The sequence below is a fragment of the Protopterus annectens genome, chromosome 2.part0, assembly GCF_019279795.1.
Source record: "Protopterus annectens isolate FY-2018-M chromosome 2.part0, PAN1.0, whole genome shotgun sequence".
Classification (NCBI taxonomy): domain Eukaryota; kingdom Metazoa; phylum Chordata; order Ceratodontiformes; family Protopteridae; genus Protopterus; species Protopterus annectens.
Window position 1 is genome coordinate 322,661,298 of NC_056728.1, and position 20,000 is coordinate 322,681,297.

A 20,000-nucleotide genomic window follows, 5' to 3' on the forward strand; every position below is an offset into this window, starting at 1 on the left:
AGTACATGTTATCAGTCTGTGGGGATATGTCCATGGTTTGGAAAACAAATAAGAGATCAAATTAGTCCACTAGCTAAAAAATATTGAACATAAATACAATCCTACACCACATTCCTCATGAAATACTAAACTTTTCTCTTGGAATCTGCATTCAGACTTTCTGACACCTTGCAGACCAAGTATTCATCAGCTTCGAATAATTGCTAAATATGATTTCCTACTAGAGGTATGATTTTTATAAATATTTTCTTGTTACATATAAAACACATATTTATATTTATGAATCTGGGACTTCGTATTCAAGTAGAAAAACAATTGCATATTTGAATACTCCAACAACGGTTAGTGCATAAATAATAGCATGAACTACTATATTCAATACTAACAATAATTATGGAAAACAGAATGAGAAAATTATTTATTTAAATATTGTATGTGGTATCTGGATTCCAATTTAGAACTGTAAAGCTAACCATTTCTTTGTTTTAATCTTTTATGTTGTTTTATCTACTTTTAACTCTAACATCATCTTATTTGTATACATGCTTACTGTTTGACAACAAAAATATTTGACATTTTTTTTAGAAAATGGATTTCTAGTCACATTAATTATGGAAAGCTAGACATTACTAGGCAAACATGGTGAATATGTCCATTAATTTTAATTACAGTTATAGTGACAGCATGTGTAGCCCTTAGGGAAAAATGCACTGTATTGTAAATCAGTGTTGCAAACACATTCTGGATAATTTCCTAGTTTTCACTATAGAGCACTGCAATTTATTTGATGCTAGTGGTCTTGTGTAGTACATATCCATTTTGTGTCTTGAAAACGAAATGGTTGTTTATGTAAAAATGATATTTTATTTGATTTTTCTGTATTTCGCCAGTTATTTGTGTTATTATTTTACTATATACTATTCTTCTCTAAAAGTTATAATGCATTTGCTGGATTACTGTTGTTGCTGAAGTTTTTTCATTCATGCTTGCTTTAAGTTTTACTAAAGTTACATAACTTTCTTCCTGTTTATTTAAGTCTCACTCAAAATAATGAAGAAAATGTTGCCAATATAATAAATTTCCAGCCTTTTGCAATGCATTTCAGGGTACCCATGTTTTACAGTTCAGTACTGTGTGACTGAAAGCAAAGAAACTCACTCACCTATGTCAGGAAGAGGGTATCTATCTCCTGGATATGGCCGTCCATTTGGCTCCAGCACTGTACCTCCAGTAACCGAACCTTGTCCATTTTCCCCAATACCTGGCCCACGTGAGCCACCATAAATATCTGGCCAAAGTCCAGTCCCACCCTGTCCAGGGTCTATGGCCCCTCCTGGAATGCTGTCCACAGGGACACCAGTCAGACAAAGTCTGCGATATTCACCTGAAGAAAATATACAATGTATTATAATTGTACATAAAACAGATGCAGCATGATTCAGTTAAAAACTTTTATTCATCACATTAATTTACTTAGATATTATTTTTCTGTACAGCCATAGATGAACGATGATAAAAAACTAATGGTCAAGCACTACATAAAAAGGCCCATACCACTATTCTGTTAAGTCTGTTAAGGAAAGGAATGTAGCAAACAGTTGTGAAACATGCATACTGTAATAAAGAGAGGAATTCAAAAATCTTACAAAGATATACAGTTCATCTTTTAGTGTTTTTAAAATTATATTTGTTGTATCTGTCATTGCTTGGTAATCATTACCACTTTCATTATCACTCAGACTATCTATGTGGGGGAATTCTCTGATTACCATGATGATAAGTGCTTGTGTCTGATATAAGTCTGATAAATAAAAGCATGCTTGAGTGAGAGGCTACAGGCTCTGACCATTGCATGTAAGGAAACATAGAGCTCTGCTATCCCCAGTCTCTGACAGAGCAGCTGTGGGGAAGGAAGAAAGTGTGGGAGTCTTATCGTCAACAAGCTGTGTATAGGTAAAGAAGCAAAGGACAAAGGCTGCTAAGAAAAGGGGAGTAGAAGAAGGAAGTTAGCTGGTGAAACAACAACTAACAGAGGGGAAGAAATGTGGAGTTATAACTGTTGACAAGGGGATCATGAAGATAGTTGAGAGACTTTGATCACTACATATCTTCTATTTTCTACTTGAACTTCTTTAACATAATACACATTTCATTAAAAGGAATAGTTTACTGATCAAGTTTATATACAGATTTCTTCCAAAGTCTGGCATCAGTTTTGAATACACATTCTAATCTGACTCAAGGAACACCAGCAATCTAGCAGTTTTTACTTGACGAAGCAGTAGCTCCTGTAATGATCAAAACAGCCTTCTTATCTTTGGTAAGCCTTCTTCTTTGTCTGTCTGTTGCAGTCCTAACACCATAGGAATTATTAATTAATTGACATTTGTTAACTGAGAAAGCCTGACTAGGCTGAATTGCCCTTTTTCTGTAGAGTCCTGGGAAGAAAAGCTTATTCAAAAATAAAAAAAAGATTACAGAGAGATTAATTAATATATGCAATAAAATAAAGTTTACATAGATCTATGGAAAAGAATATATATACTTTGTGAAACTGAACTTTGATAAGGGGTACAGTCACTATACCCGGGTTAGAATCAATGACATATTAATTATATCTTGGGCCCCATGCTGTTTCAAACTATGGTTCCCTGCACACATTTTTAGGACTATGAATAAATGCATGTGTCCTTTGATTCACCTTTCTGATTGTATTTCTTGTTTAATGCAACATTTTATAGAAAGTGTTTTAGTTTTGAATTTTTTTTTCAATAAGCACCAAAACACAGTTTATGAATCATTAATATTGTCGGTACAAATTTCAGAACATAAAGGCCACTCAAACTGTTGTCATTATAATCCACCAATATCTACTCAACAATTATGGTAATTTTATTAGTGGTGTACACATCAATTCTCTGATTGTGACAAAAATGTCCACACTAATGAACTCCAATTCGCTTTACACAAATGCAAACAAGTTCTGCAAAGATAGACTAAAGACTATAACATTATCAGCTTGCTACAATCAGTAATTTTTATCCCTAAACATCCCCGTGACCTAGTAATTATAGTTACAGTGTTGACTGCATCTTTCTCAGATGTCTATATCAAAAAAATTAATAACAATAATAATGACCAAAGTCACATATTTCAAATTTGTTTTACATCAATACACTGTAGCCAGAGTATTCCAATATAGTTCATACGCATACACACACACACACACACACACACACACACACACACACACACACACACACACACACACACGCATACATGCTCTCTAGTCCTGAAATCCAGATTAAAGACTGTATAAAAATTATTGGATGTTAAGAGCATGAGTTACTTTCATTCACAAATAACCCCCAAATCCACCAGCCATTATAGTCACTTTGATGACTGAGTACACCCGTTATTGTTATGAAGAAATACATTAAATGCACTTTACTGGTAGCTTAGGGTGAACTTCATGAAACTATATAATGATGACAAGCATCACATCATTAGACCCAGCCATGTGTACCACAGTTTAAATAGGACAGTATTTATGAGAGCGTGAGAAATATTATCCACCTTATGCTAAGTCAATATGTACAATTTCAGCAGGACTATAACTCATCTGAATAATCCTGCATTAAAGAGAACTATTACTAATGAAGAAATTGCTATTGGTTAACAAATCTGCATTTTAGTGCTTCATATAAAAATGCTGTGCATCCTGTCCTTGAACAATAAATTGCCTACTTTGCATTTACAAATGGTGTGCTGATGATACTGCCAGAACATTTCTTGAACTATAAAGCTATGCAAAAGGGAAGCATTGGCAAACAACAACATGTTCACCATTACTAGGCATGCAATCCAGGAGGCCATTAAGGAGACTAGTCCAAATTCCCCAGTTACACCACAGCACTGTCTGGTTAAGTGACTTGCTGAATGTCACACAGGTAAATGAAAGTGGAAAGATTCAAATCCTGTACCCTTGTCACAGGAAGCAGTTCAATAACAAGTCAGAGCTTTAGTCCTCTGCACTAACTGCCAGAGTAACAGTTTTAACTAAATACAGAAATCCTTTACAATCTGATTTTGTAGAGAAGACAGTATCATAGTAACATGCAACAATGACTATATAATAGATGCTTAAGATCAGATTGCTCTGATCATCACTCCAAATAATATAGACTATATGACCTGACAAATGTCAACTCCTTTAGGGTTGCTGGAGGCTATAAAGAAGGTACTGCAAAAATATATTACTAAAATCTAAAATGTCTATATTATATAATACAGGCCTATTAATGAATTAATTCATTCTTTAGTGCAGTGAATAAAGCAAAACAATTGTAGACAATATAAATTCTGCATCAGCTTTCGTTCCACAACCTAAAAGTCATACAAATGTTAGAAATACTACTGTAAACAACATGCTGCTTTTTTGAGGGGGGGGGGGGGTTACATACTTGCAGGATACCTGCATTTCACTTTTGACCTCCCTATGCCTTCTATGCCAGGATGAATAGCTAAGCTATCCACTCTGGCTGGCTGATAATGCTGTATTGGTGCAGCATACATGACCAGAATTAAGAGAGCTGGAATGTGGGCAAATGGGGCCCTATGCAGGGTAAGGAATCAGACCCTCAACAGTCATACAGATATCCCATTGCTTGGCGGTCTCTCCCCATTTACCACAAACACTGTTCAAACTGTAAGTGCATATAACATTTTCATCTTTATTTTTACAAATATCACAGATTTGGAATTTAATTGAAACTTTTATTTCAGGTTTTAGTGGTCCAATGAAAGGTGCAGGGATTCAAAAGGCAAATGTGCAATGCATTTGCTAACAGCCTGGGCCTGCCCACTGGACACAAACATCCCTTTTCAGGAGCAGGACAAGGAGTACTTTCTGGTGAAGTAACATGAGCCATGTCACATGAAAGAGAAAAGAAGGCTGATTGAATTAAACCGTGTACTAAAGGAAAACCTTACTCCTTTGACCTAATTGCTAGACAGATTGCTGTAGCCCAAACACAGTGCACTTCATACCTCTGTGCCTGCAAAAAACAAGCTAAACTAAAAATGCATTCATAGTTAAAATATTAACATTAACTTATTACTTATTTACTATTAACATTAAACTCATTGTCATCGTGTTGTCCAATTTATTTTCAGCTAAATAATAAAAGCATTATATTATTTACAGAACAAGGAAACCAACAATCATAACCAAATAACATGGCTCATATGACAATGTCCCTTTTTCCTACAATCAATTACTTTCCTTTGCACCACATCTACTCTGGTTCATAGATTGCTACTAGGTTTCAGTCAAGGGGACCATTGAGGAGCCTAGCTCAAATTTCCAGTTGCTCTGAAGAACTTGTCTGGTTAAGTGATTTGCTCAAGGACAGGGCATAAATGTGAGGTAAAATCAGAGAGTTCTACAAAACTGGAGACAGATAATAGCAGACTACTCTAAATCACTTAAAGTTATCAGAACAAAAGATTTTGCATCAATATGCACTTTGTGAACCAGAATAACTATGAAACTCTAACGACTGACATTGACTGACTGCAATCCACAGTGATTTACCAAAAGAAAAAAGATCTATCAGTTGGGGCTCATGCTCCCTCATGAAGGCAGGGAATCCAGCAAGTTTTGTAATGTTCCTGCTCTCTCTATGCTACCATTGGCTGCATGGTTGGGGTGGGGGTGGGGGAATCTCCTGTACTGATGAAAATGTTCCATTTGCTTATGGTGGGGGTGGGTCCCTGTACTGAATGAAAATCAGAATGAAAAAAAAAAAGATATCGGCAAGATATATATATATATATATATATATATATATATTTTTCTTTGTAAGATATATACTTATTTAAATGGGATATATTGAAATAGTTAATAGGAGCACTGGTAAGAGTATGAAATAGAGAAAGGTATATATTTGTGATAGTTTTGCCTAAATAGACTGAGTCTGGCACAACAATGGAGTGACCATAGACCTTATCTCATGGAAAGTGTTAATAAAATATGAGAGTTCCTGGACTGGAGAGTTGGTAATGGGTGTGAAATAAGGTGAGTTTATAACTGGGAATGGTACAAGAGCAAAGCCATGAGTTAGCAAGACATTTTCTTAGTGCTAGATTAAAAGATTGGAGGTTGTCCATTGACTAAGGTTTAGTAGGGAGTGAATTTCTACCTTTACCTACAAAATTAGAGTGCATGGAATTTCCAGCACCGTTCTGATTTTTGCTGTTATACAGGAGTTTTTTTAATCACTAGATTGAAAGGTCTGTTGTGGTGATAGCTGTGGAGGGTAGTATTGAGAGATGGGCATCTGTTGTGGTGATAGCTGTGGATGGTAGTATTGAGAGATGGGGAAGCTAATAGTTTATGTGCTATGTTATGGGTTACGAGAAACACAGTATCTGTCAGGTGGTAAGCTGGTTCAAACCAGTTTAATCGTTTGTGTATGGAACATTAGTGGGTTCAATAGTTTTGCTAGCTGCTCTTTTTATGTTTTGTTTTAGCATTCTTCTAATTTCTTCGTTATTGAATCCTAGAGATTTGTGACGCTTGGTTCATTATACAGAAGAGACAGTAATGGGAAGGCGGTAGCTAGAAGTGTTTTCATGGAATTAGTGAGAATTTTTTTTATATCTCTAAAACATTCCTAGATTTTGATATTTTTAATGCTGTTATGAGTGTATAAATTCAATTTTTGTTTATCATTTATAGTCACGCCTAATACTTTGGTGTGTGAGACTATTTCTGTTTTTAGTTTTGCTCAGGGAAGTGATTGTGAATTTAGTTCTGTATTGAATATGTGAGTTTGGGAAGAATAAAAGTATTTTTTTAAAGAGTAAATAAAAGTTGGGCATCGAGGAGCCATTTTACTGTTGAACTGAAAGTATGTTGTACATTTTTTACAGGCAAATTAGATTATCAGTGGAGGGTGGAGTTATCAACATATTGTACAAATGAGTCTTGATAAGAAGAAGTACAAAATTTGTAAATAAATATAAAAATATACAGATTAGGATAGGGTCAAGACCTGAGCCTTGGGAACTACTGTGGTGGCAGGCAATTATGGACAGACTGAATGGTGCAATTCTACGGACTGGCACCTGCTGGACTTACAGCTGTCAAGCCATGAGGGGGGTTGGTTGTGATAGGCCTAGGGAGGACTTTGCTCTGTTGCAAGAATTTGCTATTTGAGACATTATCAAATGTTTTGAATAAATATAGGAATACAGAGGAGAAAGGTTTGTCATCGTCTTTGGCTTTGATGAAAATGAACAGAGCTGTAGTTGTGCTATTGGCTGGATAGAAAGTTATGTAGAGTTTAGGAGATGCTCATTTAGTTGGTATTGAATAATTTATTTCTAAATATACCTTTCTAGAATTTGTGAGAGTGAAGATAAAATAGCAATAGGTCTAAACCTGGAGAATTCAATGAATTGACTTTTGTGAGATTATATAATGTGCAATGTTTTCCACAGTAAGGGAATTTAAAATTCTTGGACTGATCTATTTGTGAGAATAGAGACTAGATAGGTTATGGCATCTGCCGCCGTTTTAAGGTATTCTTCTGGGAGGTTGTCATAAGAGCATGACCTAGGTTTAAGTTTTAAAAGTAGCTGTTTAATGAAGGAAGTGACGATGGTGTGTATGGTGATGTTTTAGTTGTTGGCAGGAGGTGGTATGTGTATGTCAAGGAGTATAGGAGAAACATCTTTAGTGAGAACTGCCATGATTTTAATGAAGTATATGTTGAATTGCTTCTTAGGGAGGGCTGTTGGGGTAGGATTAGGATTTGTTGATACCTGTATGTAGTATTTGAATAATATAGAACTAGAATTTTGTTTGATTCTCATTATAATATTGTTTCTTGCCTATATTTGCTCTTTTCTTGTAAGATTGCAAGATTGCAGATTTCTTTAAAACACTGCAGGGTTTGAGGAGTTCTTAATTTTTGCCATTCCTTCCAGGCCTTGTCCCTTTAATGCATGCAAATTCTACTGGCACTAGATAGCCATGGACCATGATTGTATTTTAGTCCATTTTTTCTTAAAGGTGCACAGCTTCTAAATATATCTGAGAATAGTTTTTTAAACTTTTGAATCATCTAAAGGGAGAGTTATTAAATTAGACCAGTTGAATTATTTTTTTTTATAGTTGTAAAGGTATCACAGCTGAATTTAGACAGGTTGTGAATCATTCAACAGAGTTGTTTTTTTGGCTTGGTGGAAAATTACCCTATTTGTTTATGTTGGGAGCTCTCTGCTGAGAGAATCTGAGAAAGTACCAGAGGAGGTGTACATGGCAGCGTTGGATACTAATATCTAGTCTAATATCCTTAAGTTTATTGAAACATGGAAATAGAGATGAGTTGGCTATAAGCATATAGATTTAAAATGGATGAACAGAACTTAGAGTTATAGTTTAGCCAGTCTATATTGACAACCTCTAGTAATATTTTCTCATATGGTAGGACACTGGATGTTGCTAAGAAGGATATAAAGAGCAATAGTGCAATTTTGTATGGCTGTTTAGCATTAAAACAAATAGCATTTCTGTGTTATGAAATGTAGGCATGTTATTTGAGTAAGAAGAGATTTCATAGGTGTTGGGAAATAGAATATCAGCTCCTTCAGCTTTTCTAAAGAGTTGGTCTGTACTAATTATGTTATAGCCAGGTGGTAGTATTTCAGAAGTTTTATGTTTGGCTTAAGCCATGTTTCAGTGATAACTAGGATATCTAGAAAATTTTAAGAGGTCCAGTTGTGGAGTTCTGTTGCCCATGTTTCAAAGGTTTATGACAACTAGGTTCAGTTTCTTGGGGGGGTGAGTTGAATAGCAGAGAAAAAGTATTGCTCGTTTGGGAGAGTAATACTGAATTAATAAATTATTGGGTTAATGAGTTGGTAGTTACATATTTGGGATAATGGTCTCCAGATAGAGATAGTTGAGAACTGTGGAACTATGTTATGGACATTTTGTGGAAGTTTTTCATTTTGTGCCGTATAATCATAGGCAATTAACGGATTTGATTTTTAGATGGTGTATAGAGAGTTATTGTATAGGTAGGGAGTGATTTTTGGTGATGGTTAGCTGAAAAGTGAGGTGAGAGGGTAAGTTATTTGGAACGGAATAGTATGAAAGATGTTTTATTTAATAATATGTATGGTAAATTAATATGAGAAGAAGTTATGTGAACTTGCTTAAATACTGCATGCTCATATTTTATTATGTAGACAGTGGTAGAGAGATAGGAGGAGTAGATGAAAGTAGGAGTGATGGGAAAATAATAGGATGGGATGTGCTGTGGGTATTATATAGCAAATCTGTATTGGAGGTAGAAGGGAGTTGAAAAGTAGAGTAATGAAAAGGGTTGTGTAGGTTTATGCTTTATATTTAGGTTGTAGATAAGTGGAATGAGGGTATTGCACTGAAATAGATGACTGCGTGGGGAAAAACAGAGATAGGTACGTTGAGATAGAACTGAAGTAGTAGTAGAGAATGGTAGAATGTGTGGGAGACAGTGATTGTTGGGGGTGATTGGGGTGGAAGTTAAGATAAGTAAAAAAGTAGACTAAAAGGGAGTTGGTGGGTGATAATTTGAGGTAGGGTGGAGGAGCAGAGCTTGTTCTAACACCCTTGGGTGAAATGTGCCACCGGAAGCAAACAATATTTGGAATTGAAGTAAAACCCACAAAAGAAAACAAATATAACAAAGAAGCTTTGTATATATTGAAATATATTGAAATATGATACTTTGGTACCTAAAGGAATGAATGCTGAACTTAATTGGAGAGTTTTACTTTAAGTGAAGTGTTTAATTATTTTAATTTACATTTTAATTGTTTAATTGGGTGTGTTATAAATAGTGAGTGTGTTATTTGGTGTTTATCCTCCTTGAAGGCATTTCAGCTGAGACATCAGAGAGAGAATAAAGATTTCAGCAGTTTCTGGTGGTCACTGGTCTGTGGTTTATGTAATATTTGGAATTAAACCTACAGGATATGCTGGTAAGTCCCAAGAGTATGAGAGACACAGCCCTAGAGGAAGGGTTATGATGTATCCTGAGTAGTGTGCACTGTAATCCAGATTCACTGTGTTAATATACTACTACTAAATAGGTTGCTTGTTTCAGCTCTAAGTTTCAATGTTACATAGCATCATAATATCAGAGATATGTGGGTGGGATTCTACCTCCAGCCAAAATGTAGTCTAGCGGTAGTAGCATCTCTAAAACTAGTCTAGTTTTCTATACATTTTTCCAGATTCATGTCAATAGACTGACAGCTTCTTAATCGAGTCCCACACAACTTTTGTTGAACTGTAAAAGTAAGTTAGTTTTGCAAGGGCATAAGCTCCCCACCCTGCACACCCATGTGGTAAGGATGTACCAAACCTCCAAAACCTAAATATACCTACTGTGAGTTTGCACAACAGTGGGGAAGAAAACATCACTGTTGGCAAAAGTTGTTTCTGTCATTTTTCTTTAAATGGTCATCATTTGGCTAAAGAGCTGTTGATAAATCAGTATATTCCCCTTTTTACCACATAACAGATATAGTGTCCATATGCAGGCAGTTGTATTATAGGACTACCAAACAGAAAGCTGAAATACAGATATTCTTGTGCCAAGGAGGGTGGAAAAAGTTCTTGCACTTCTTTCTTTCTGGCTAACACTTTTTTGTTGTCAAGCACTACTGCAGTGCTTTTACACTGTTAAGAGGCACTAGAAGGCTTTTACTAATTTAAAATGAGCAAAATTGTTATTCTAGCTCAAATTTTACTAGTTTTATGAATAAATATTTGCACTGGGCACAACACAAACATTCTTTTTCAAGGTAGTATTCAGTGAGAAAGAAGCAAAACAATTAACAGGACAAATTAAAGGCAGAGGAGTTTCTAGTGAACCCCAAGAAAAGTAGTTACCTTTTATCTAATATCCACCCTGAAGATTTGTTGTCCATCCAGTGGATATTGTACAGTAGATCAACAGTTGTGTATTCATTATGCCTACATTCAGTCAATCAAGCTAAGCTTTAGGGAAACACTCTTTTCTGTGTGGAGCTTGAAGCACACACACCTCTCAAACAGAGGGAACCCCCTATACCTTCTTTTTAGTTATAACTGTGAGGTAACCAGACCTTGGGGAGAATTATAATGAAGACTCTTTCGAATCTCAGTTCAATCAGCTGTCCCCAGACAAATAGACTCTGCTAAAACAGTCAACGACCAAATTTCTGAATACACTATCCAACAAGTACAGAGGAATATTAAATAATTCAAAAGATAGATTTTGCATAAAGAATTGTCAAGGAATGTAAAAATCTGAAATAAGAAATGAGAAAGCGAGTAAAAGTAGACTAAACATTGACAACTATGACCTGCTCACTGTAGAAATGAGTAACCTGAAATAAATCTTCAGCAAGGGATAGAGGACAAAGGTATTTTGGAGCACCATGTGAATATAATAAACTTGTAAAGCTATAACACAACCCTGCAATGGAAATGAATGTGCTGAAACACAGACTTCAAAGAAAAAAAGTGAGACAATACTGGGAATCTCTGAAGAAGTACAAGGATTAAATGAAAATCAACTTCTGAGAAATAATTGAAAATAATGTTAAAGGTGTCATATAGATTTATTCCACAGACAGAGTGCAAATATCAGAGAAAGACTCTATCTATACATAGGAAATCAAGATATATAATGTGGGATTTCTTCATGTTTGAAGCAACATAGTTTTATTGCAAAAGTTAAAAAACATTTAAGGATTAAGAGTTGGCAGTTATAAAACAAAAAGGGTACAAGACAATTATCTTAAGAAACATCATAGAAAAAAAGCACATTGAGTGGTACAGGCATCTTTGACAGATGCGGAAGCTCATTTCAGTCTTTCTTACCAAGACAGGATGGCAGAGATACCAGTGAACACTGTGGCAAAAACTGAACGACATGCCAGATGACTAAATGAGAAGGAGAAATATAAAATGGATACAGCCTGCTGTTTGCAATATGAACAGTAAATCTGTCTTAAATCACACCAGAAAAGCTTCAAAAATGACATTCTACAACCGACCACTCTCCAGAGAAAAGGTTAGGATAATTGAACAATCACAAAAATTACAACGAAGAAACAGACTGATATTTGTACATTATAATTTTACAATTTTATCATTACTGTACAAAAAAATAACCCATGTAGTTCAGTTGATGAGTTCATCTACATAAGTAAATCAACAATTGAATGGAAATAAATAAAATAAAAGGTCTTAACCATTTAGATGGAGATTATGACAAAGAAATGGTGCAGACAAAAAAGGAGCAATAGTTGGAAAAAAGTGGACGTACAGCAGGGAAAAAATTGTCTGGAAACTGAGCACAGAAATTGAAATTCAAGCAAAAAAGGACATAACCTGTGAGAGGTTCTGTAGTGGATGGAGTACACATTTGCTGCAAGTAATCAAAGTGAGGAACGAAGAAAGATACGTTGTGGCACAAACTCCCTTCAAAGCTATTTTGATATGTAGCTGCAATGTGATTAGATAATCAATACCATAAAAAAGTGTGACATTTACACACTGCATCACGTACTCTGTTAGCTGTGCGAGGGAAAGCGGCTTACAACTAATAAGTGAGACATAAATATAGTGAGACTTCCCTCCAGTTGACAGAATGTAGATACGGGAATCTTATTTCACCAGTCTCAACTCCTAGATAATGTATTTCCTCAGATCATTTTTTTTTATTAGTTAGCTGCCTTTGTGATTTCTGTTTTGTCAGATTTTTTTCATAGTTGTAGGAATTTTTCTCTCTTTCCCACAAATGTGTGACTTTACAGCTAGTATATGTAAGTGTGGAGTCTGGGAATTGAAGTGGGAATTGAAGTCCCCCCCACCACCACTTGGAAAGTGCATGGTACTTACCTAACTAAAAAAAATAATAGGTGAGTAAAAAATTATTACTTTTTAAGCTGATGTCAAATACACTTTTAGCAGGTGCATTCTTTAATGAGTTTAATTTATCCAGTTTGCTGTGAACCACTTGTACACTTACTTTTCAAAGTAGGTCTAAATGCACTCAGGTTACTCGGGTGCTAAGGCACATGAGAAAATGCCAAAACTGAAGACAGTCAAAGAAAAGGAGAAACTAAGAAAAATGCAGGTTTGAAAATGCAGGTTGCACTTAAATGACATACACACACTTTTGTTTGTTGATAATAAAATGAGATGATACACAGTATTGTATACTAACATGAGCAATTTAAGAACTAGCAAAACAGGTTCTTGATATGCATTTAAAAAGTCTGAAGAAGGAAATATTACATATTTGCACAAATAACATTCACAGAGAGCAAGGTCTGAAAGCAGGCAGAAAGGGCAGAACTATGTAAATTACATCTAGAAACAGCACAACAGAGGAAATATAATTCAATGTACTGCATGCAGATGCTAATACATATGCTAATAGCAGTCTTGTTTCTTCCCATCTCCTCCAAACATGCTGGTTTATTAACGGCTCTAAATTGTTGACATTTATTACATTTGTCAATGCCATCTTGGTCTGGGTCAGTGATGGTGAACCTTTTGGGCTTGGAGTGTCAAAAATTCAGAAAATGCCTAACTTGACTCTGCTGGCATATCACCCCTTCCCAAATAAAAATAAAAATAAAAATAAATAAATAAATAAATAAATAAAAATAAAACAGCATAGTTCTCAATACATCAGAGATAAATCTCAACAAAATCAGGGACAAATCTAGAAATAAGAGACATGGCCAGTTTTAATCTACTAGTACTATTACATTTGAGACACTGACAGAAAAAAATAATGAACATGAATTAATACATATTTTCTGAAGTAAAATAAGTTTATAAATCTAATTATTGTCATTATTTAAGTGAAAAAAGTCATCAGGAGGGATTAAGATGGACGGTTGAGAGGAATGTAAAAGAGTGCACACCTAGAAATGCAGGCTACTTGCCCTTTACAGACTCTACTGAAACAGTATACTGAAATAGTCTTTGAGGTTAATAACTTCCTTACCTCTGCAGCAGTGTTGCTGAACTGGCTCCTGGCACAAAATAATTCGATGCACTTCACATGAACACCAAATGCAGAAGCAGTTTCTATGGTAACTCAGATGTTGGTGAACACTGGAGTGTCATCCAAAATATCATGGCGTGTCACCTTTGACACGCATGTTATAGGTTCTCCATCACTGGCTTGGGTTGATGTTAAAACGGTATAACAATGGCTAGTTTACTTACTCATTAAAAATTAAATTAACTGTAACATTTGTATTGCGTTTTTTGTGGGGCTAGTGAAAGAACTTAATCCAATTTTCTCTACAATGCACACAGCAAATATGATTTTGTGGGAATAATATTGATGTGTAGCAATCTAAACTCTCTCCATACTTGATAAGAATAATCTCTGAACCTAACTGAAGATCTTGTGCAATTTGTCCAACAGCTTTTCACGTTCATCCATGATAAAGCTGAAAGTTGATTTTTACAATTAAAATATAATCCTTATGAGGCATTGTAACTACCCAAACATCCACTACGTGAATTAGTCAATATTAAATAAATTTGTCCAAAAAAATTAATCAAAACATCTTGGAACAAACAAGTTTTAGAATACTGCTATGGATAACAATATTTTAGCTATCGTACTGACAAACACAGGCTCTTTCTAATTCCCACACATTGTTACAAAACACAGTTCATGGTACTATGATATTTAACCTAAGAGTGAAATCAAACTCATTCATAAGTAACCCCAATTATTAAGTTATGATACAATAAATGGTCACTTATAATAACAGACCGGGATACTGTTCTCAATGACTCAAACAAACCTGTTCAGGATTTTATTAACTTTTTCTGAATTATGATGCAATATATGTATAGTTACAGCAGCAAACTAGGATTCTGTTCTCAGTGACTCAAATAAAATTGTTCAGGATGTTGTAAGACCTATGGAAGTATTAATATGTGCATTCATAAAACCCAACTAGTAAGACATAAAACTTATAAAGTTAACAAAATAGTTGATGGAATCCTGAAATTCATAAGCTACACAACAAAAACAAGAGGTACTCCTTATTTTTCAATGATTTCCCTAGTCATGAAACAAATCTCAGATAAAGTACAGAAAGAGGTATAACTCTGTTTGAGCTCATAGAGTTAAAAGAGTAATACGATATTATTGAAATACTGTGAATGCAACATATTGTCAATAAACAATGAAGTGAGTAGCCAGCCACAGGATGGATCAAATGCGCTTTCAGAAAAAGTTTGTTCAAACTTGACAACAGACAAGAGCATATATCAGAGTGCAAGAGACATAAAGGGAGATGGCCTTATATAACTATGGACACAAGAAGTGTTTCCACAAGTAAAAATAAAGAAACACTCCAAGTTCCATGGGAATAGACAACATATCTGGCAGTTTTCCATACAGAATTAATGAAGTAAAGAAAAGAAGTATTATTTATGTCAAACAAACTGCTTGAATAAGGACATGCCACTGATTAATATCAATACACACAAAATTACAAGATGGGGTGGGATCACATCAACCCAAATAATTTTAGACCCATCAGTCTGAATGGTAATTTATGTAAAGTCAAGCTAGAACTTACTGAAAAGGCTACAGGGGAGATAATGCTGCTATATATATATATATTATATAACTATCTATTTTTAAGGGAAAATATTACATTCTCAAATGTGTGGCCTTATTTGATAAATTTAATTTATGTATTTATCCTTTGTGACTGGGCTAGACGTACTAGGCTAGCAGCCTCTTTTCAGGGGAGACCCATGGTGGTATTTATATTACAAGGGGAAATTTAGTCAGGGCACTGGAGAACTTACCCTGCTGTTTTCCATGTCAAGTTGCTGGAGGGCCATCACAAAAAAGGTTGTGATGGTGGAGATAAAGGAGGTCAGAGTACATTCAGTGAGTGTGTTGCTAACAATGTTAATAAAGATTTGATGCAGGTACATGAGCAGGAGAAGTAGATTTATAACATTTTGTGTACAAATTGCTGGTAGTGGATTACCGCACATTGTAATTACAGATGTCCAACAACATGTTTGGAGGATGAAATGTTGATTAAAATGATTGATGAGTCAAAGCCATGCAATGAACAGTCTGTTTCTTGGTTGGATACAGCACCAGATAATTTCAATGAGGAAGAGGAAATGTTGGTTGATGTAAATCTGGACAGAATGGATGCATTGACTGGCAGGAAGGAGAGGAATGAGACCAGTAAAAAGGGCACTGTAACAAAATCTATGGTTGAAAGAGAATTGTTTGGACTTATGCTGCATTTAAGGTGCAAGGGGTAAATAAGAAAGAGGATGGATGGGATATAAAAAATTAAACCATTGATAAGAACTGAATCAAAAAAGGAAGAAGCTATTGACAGATATTCCATATGGGACAATGTTATTTGTTCGTTAAGAATTACTTCTGAAGAAGTGAGAACTTGCGTTCACATTGGCACCGAATCTTTTTGTGAAGTGACTTTTAAGACTTTTGGTATAGCAAAAAAAAAAAAAACAAAACGTGATAATGCTTAAAAATACTTTAGTATTCCACGGAATGATTATATGGTCAGGGGAATGAAAGAATATTTAAAAGAAAAACTAAGATTACAATTTTGGATAACAAATGTAGAGGAAAATGAAATAAGACATTTTTTGAGAGACAATGTAAGACTATTTATGAAATAAAAAGTTGTTGTGATGATGTTATGGAATGGGCGCCGGGAAGCTATGGTGAATTTGGATAGGAAAGATGGGATCATTGTATATTTGCCAAGTTCTATAGATATTAATAAAAAGAAGGGCCTGCCAAGATATGTTGGGCAACCCAAAACATATTTTCAGTGTGGTTCTGGGGAGCATTTAATTAGTGAATGTCATTAAGAGAAGATGTTTTCAATGTGGGGAACTCGGACATGGAAAAAATGAATGTTTAATAAAATGTTGATAATGGAATGAGACAGAGAAAGTCTGTCTGGAAAGTGATAAAAATGTGGAAGGGCAAGGAAAAAAAATGATGAAAATATTTCTTTAAGTGAAAAAAGGGGAGTAAATTAGTGGTAAATGATGAAGGTATGATGTTACAAAAACAGAGACTGATGGTAAAAATATTAACCTGTTTGAAAGTTTATGTCAAAAAGATGTAGGGGTAGAGCAAGATGAAGAGGCACAAAAGGGTATGATGGGAAATAGAGTTAAAAAGAGGAAAATTAGACAAATGAAGAAACAAACTGCAAAAATCGGTAAATAATGAATTAACCACAATTTCTTTAAATATTAATATAATTAATGATAAAAGAATATTAGGTGTAGTTAATTTGTGTAAGAATAAAAAAGTGACCTTATTTGCTTATTGGATAATAGAGTTATAAATAAAGAGCAAAGGTGACAAGTTGAGACCATACTGGGGGGATACTTAAAGTGGAGTTTTGGTGAGGATGTGTGTTCTGGAATTATGATTATGTTAAGGAGGCCTGAAATAAGAATTTTAGATTTTATTGCTTTAAAAACTGAGAGATGTGTGATTTATGATGTAAGGAATGAGAATAATTTTGGAAAATTATTATTCTGTATGCTTATACACAAATTAAAAAGAAGGAATGTTTGTTTAGGGAATTAAGGAAATATGCAAGTATACATATGGGTATAATTATTGTCAAGGATTTTAATTGCAATTTGAGAAAAATGGAAAGTCAAATTAATAAAGTTGTTATATTTTGTGGAAGAAAAATAATTAAGGGTAGAGTACATAAGCTAGGAAAAAGAGAGAGCATATGCATAAAAGAGGAAACATTAGGACTGAGATAGCTTAAGTCAACAGTGTCAGTTGTGTAACAGGTAGCACACTTGCCTTTAGTGCAGAAGGATGTGGGTTTTATTCCCATAGCTGGTAGTTCACATGCTGACACTGCAGTTCAGCATAAAGGGAATGCTGAATTCCTGAGTGTGCTATCCTTCCAAAGAAATGTTAAATATAGGCACCATATGTGAACACTGCCAGCCTAGCTAGATTCGAATTTTGTAGATAATTCTCTCATTTGTAAATATTAATATAAGCCACAGGCTTGTTCTCTTAAATATAAGAAAACTGTGTTAAATGTTGAATTTCAAATATGTAACAACAGTGCACTCTGCTGGAAGAAAGCTGATAAGTCAAGCATTGTATGATTGTTTGATCTCAAACTTGGAGCCGTGATGTCTGGACCAGCAGATTCTTTCCATTCTTTTGAGACCAGAGTTAATTGCTAGATTTTACATATATAGTGTCTTTAATTGCTGTGGTTTCCTGACCAGGTGCAAGATCAAAGATACATTAAACTCTGAGTTTCTGTTAGCCTTCAGAACCATAGAAGAATGATATAATCTAAAATGAGTCAGCAGTGATGTATTATCAATTTAAAAGACTGTCTCAGAGAGAGAGAGAAATAGAGAGCATTTTTGGATTTGTCTAAAGCTGACAACAACTCACCAGTACTCTGCTTTTTCTCTATATGTAAGTTAATTTAGAACTGTGATTGCTGTTAGGAAAAGATAGAAAATAGTAAGTTTAGTCTTGTGGTTTTCTATGCTTGTGTCAGAACTATTCTACAGTATTATTTTAAGCATTTTCCTATGATGTCTGAACTCTTGACTAGCACTGTGTAGTAAGAAGTATTGTCTTGTATTTTTATTATTTATTATTAAATATTTTTAAAGCTTTCAAATGTGGCTGTTTTGTGTAGAGATAATTTAAGCTCTAGAGTACACTGCATGTATATAGTGATACTGTACAAAGCCACTCCAATAAGCCTTAAAAGTTCTTGTCACACTTACTAATTGGATAATAATATTGCACAGAATTAATTGGACACCCTTTGGTAAGGGCCTTTTTAGTAGCTGATATTAGGGGTTCTGGTAGCAGTGGATTACTACCTTATAGCCTGGGCAGAAGGGGGCATACCTAGTGAACCTGTGCCAGCCCTTCCCCAGGAGTGTCTATGTGTTTGTATATAAATCATATCTCTAAGTGTGTGCATGTATGTCAGCTACTTGGGCAGCAACACGAAGCAATGGTTGGACAGAGGGATGGCTGGGAGGACTTGGCTTGGAACCCTGTCTAAGGACTGCACTCTAGAGCTGTGCCAGTGGGTAGACTTACTGGGGATCTGGAGAGAAAGAGAGAAACCAGTCCCAGACTGACTGTGATCTCTGTATGCTCTTAACTCTTTCCCTCCATTGGCGCTCAGGAAGTTTGCACTGTAGCTTCCAATGGGTGGAGCCTAAGCCTTTTGACAGAATCAAATTATGTCCTCACATTTAAAACAAATGTTCATAGTTCTGGAACCATAGGGGCTATGAAATAAGTATAAATGGCAAACTCTTCAGCAGAAACTATTTTTATAGCGGTAGCATTCTTTACGTTCTAGGTCTTAAACCAAATTTTATAAATCACAGTAAGCACACATATATAAAAATATATGTATGTGTGTGTGTGTGTGTGTGTATATATATATATATATATATATATATATATATATATATATATATATACCTCACCCAGTTCGGGTTTGTGAAAGGCAGATCATGCCTCCTGAACTTGATTGATTTCTTTACAGCAGTCACCAAAGCCACAGACAAGGGTAAGGTGGTTCACACAGCCTATCTTGACCGCAACAAGGCTTTTAACATCATCCCCATTCTAGAATTATAGCTAAACTCACTAAACTAGGTATAAATCCCTACGTCACAAGATGGGTTGCCAACTGGCTCACTGACAGAACCCATGCTGTAAAAGTTGCAGACTCCAAATCTGACTTCAAACCAGTGACAAGTGGAGTACCACAGGGTTCTGTCCTGGAACCTCTCCTGTTTGGTATCTACTTCTCTGAAGTACAGGCTAACACAGAATGCCTTTGTTTAACAAAGTTCACAGATGACT

At 35.1% G+C, this 20,000-nt stretch overlaps 1 protein-coding gene across 1 annotated transcript in view; it reads right to left on the reverse strand.

The window, feature by feature from the left end:
• FBN2 (fibrillin 2) overlaps positions 1–20,000 on the reverse strand; it is a 2,449,070-nt gene that overhangs the window by 1,310,285 nt on the left and 1,118,785 nt on the right. The window contains exon 10 of the mRNA XM_044060803.1: positions 1,163–1,384. Coding sequence (XP_043916738.1) covers positions 1,163–1,384 — 222 coding nt within the window. The remainder of the gene's footprint in view (positions 1–1,162; positions 1,385–20,000) is intronic.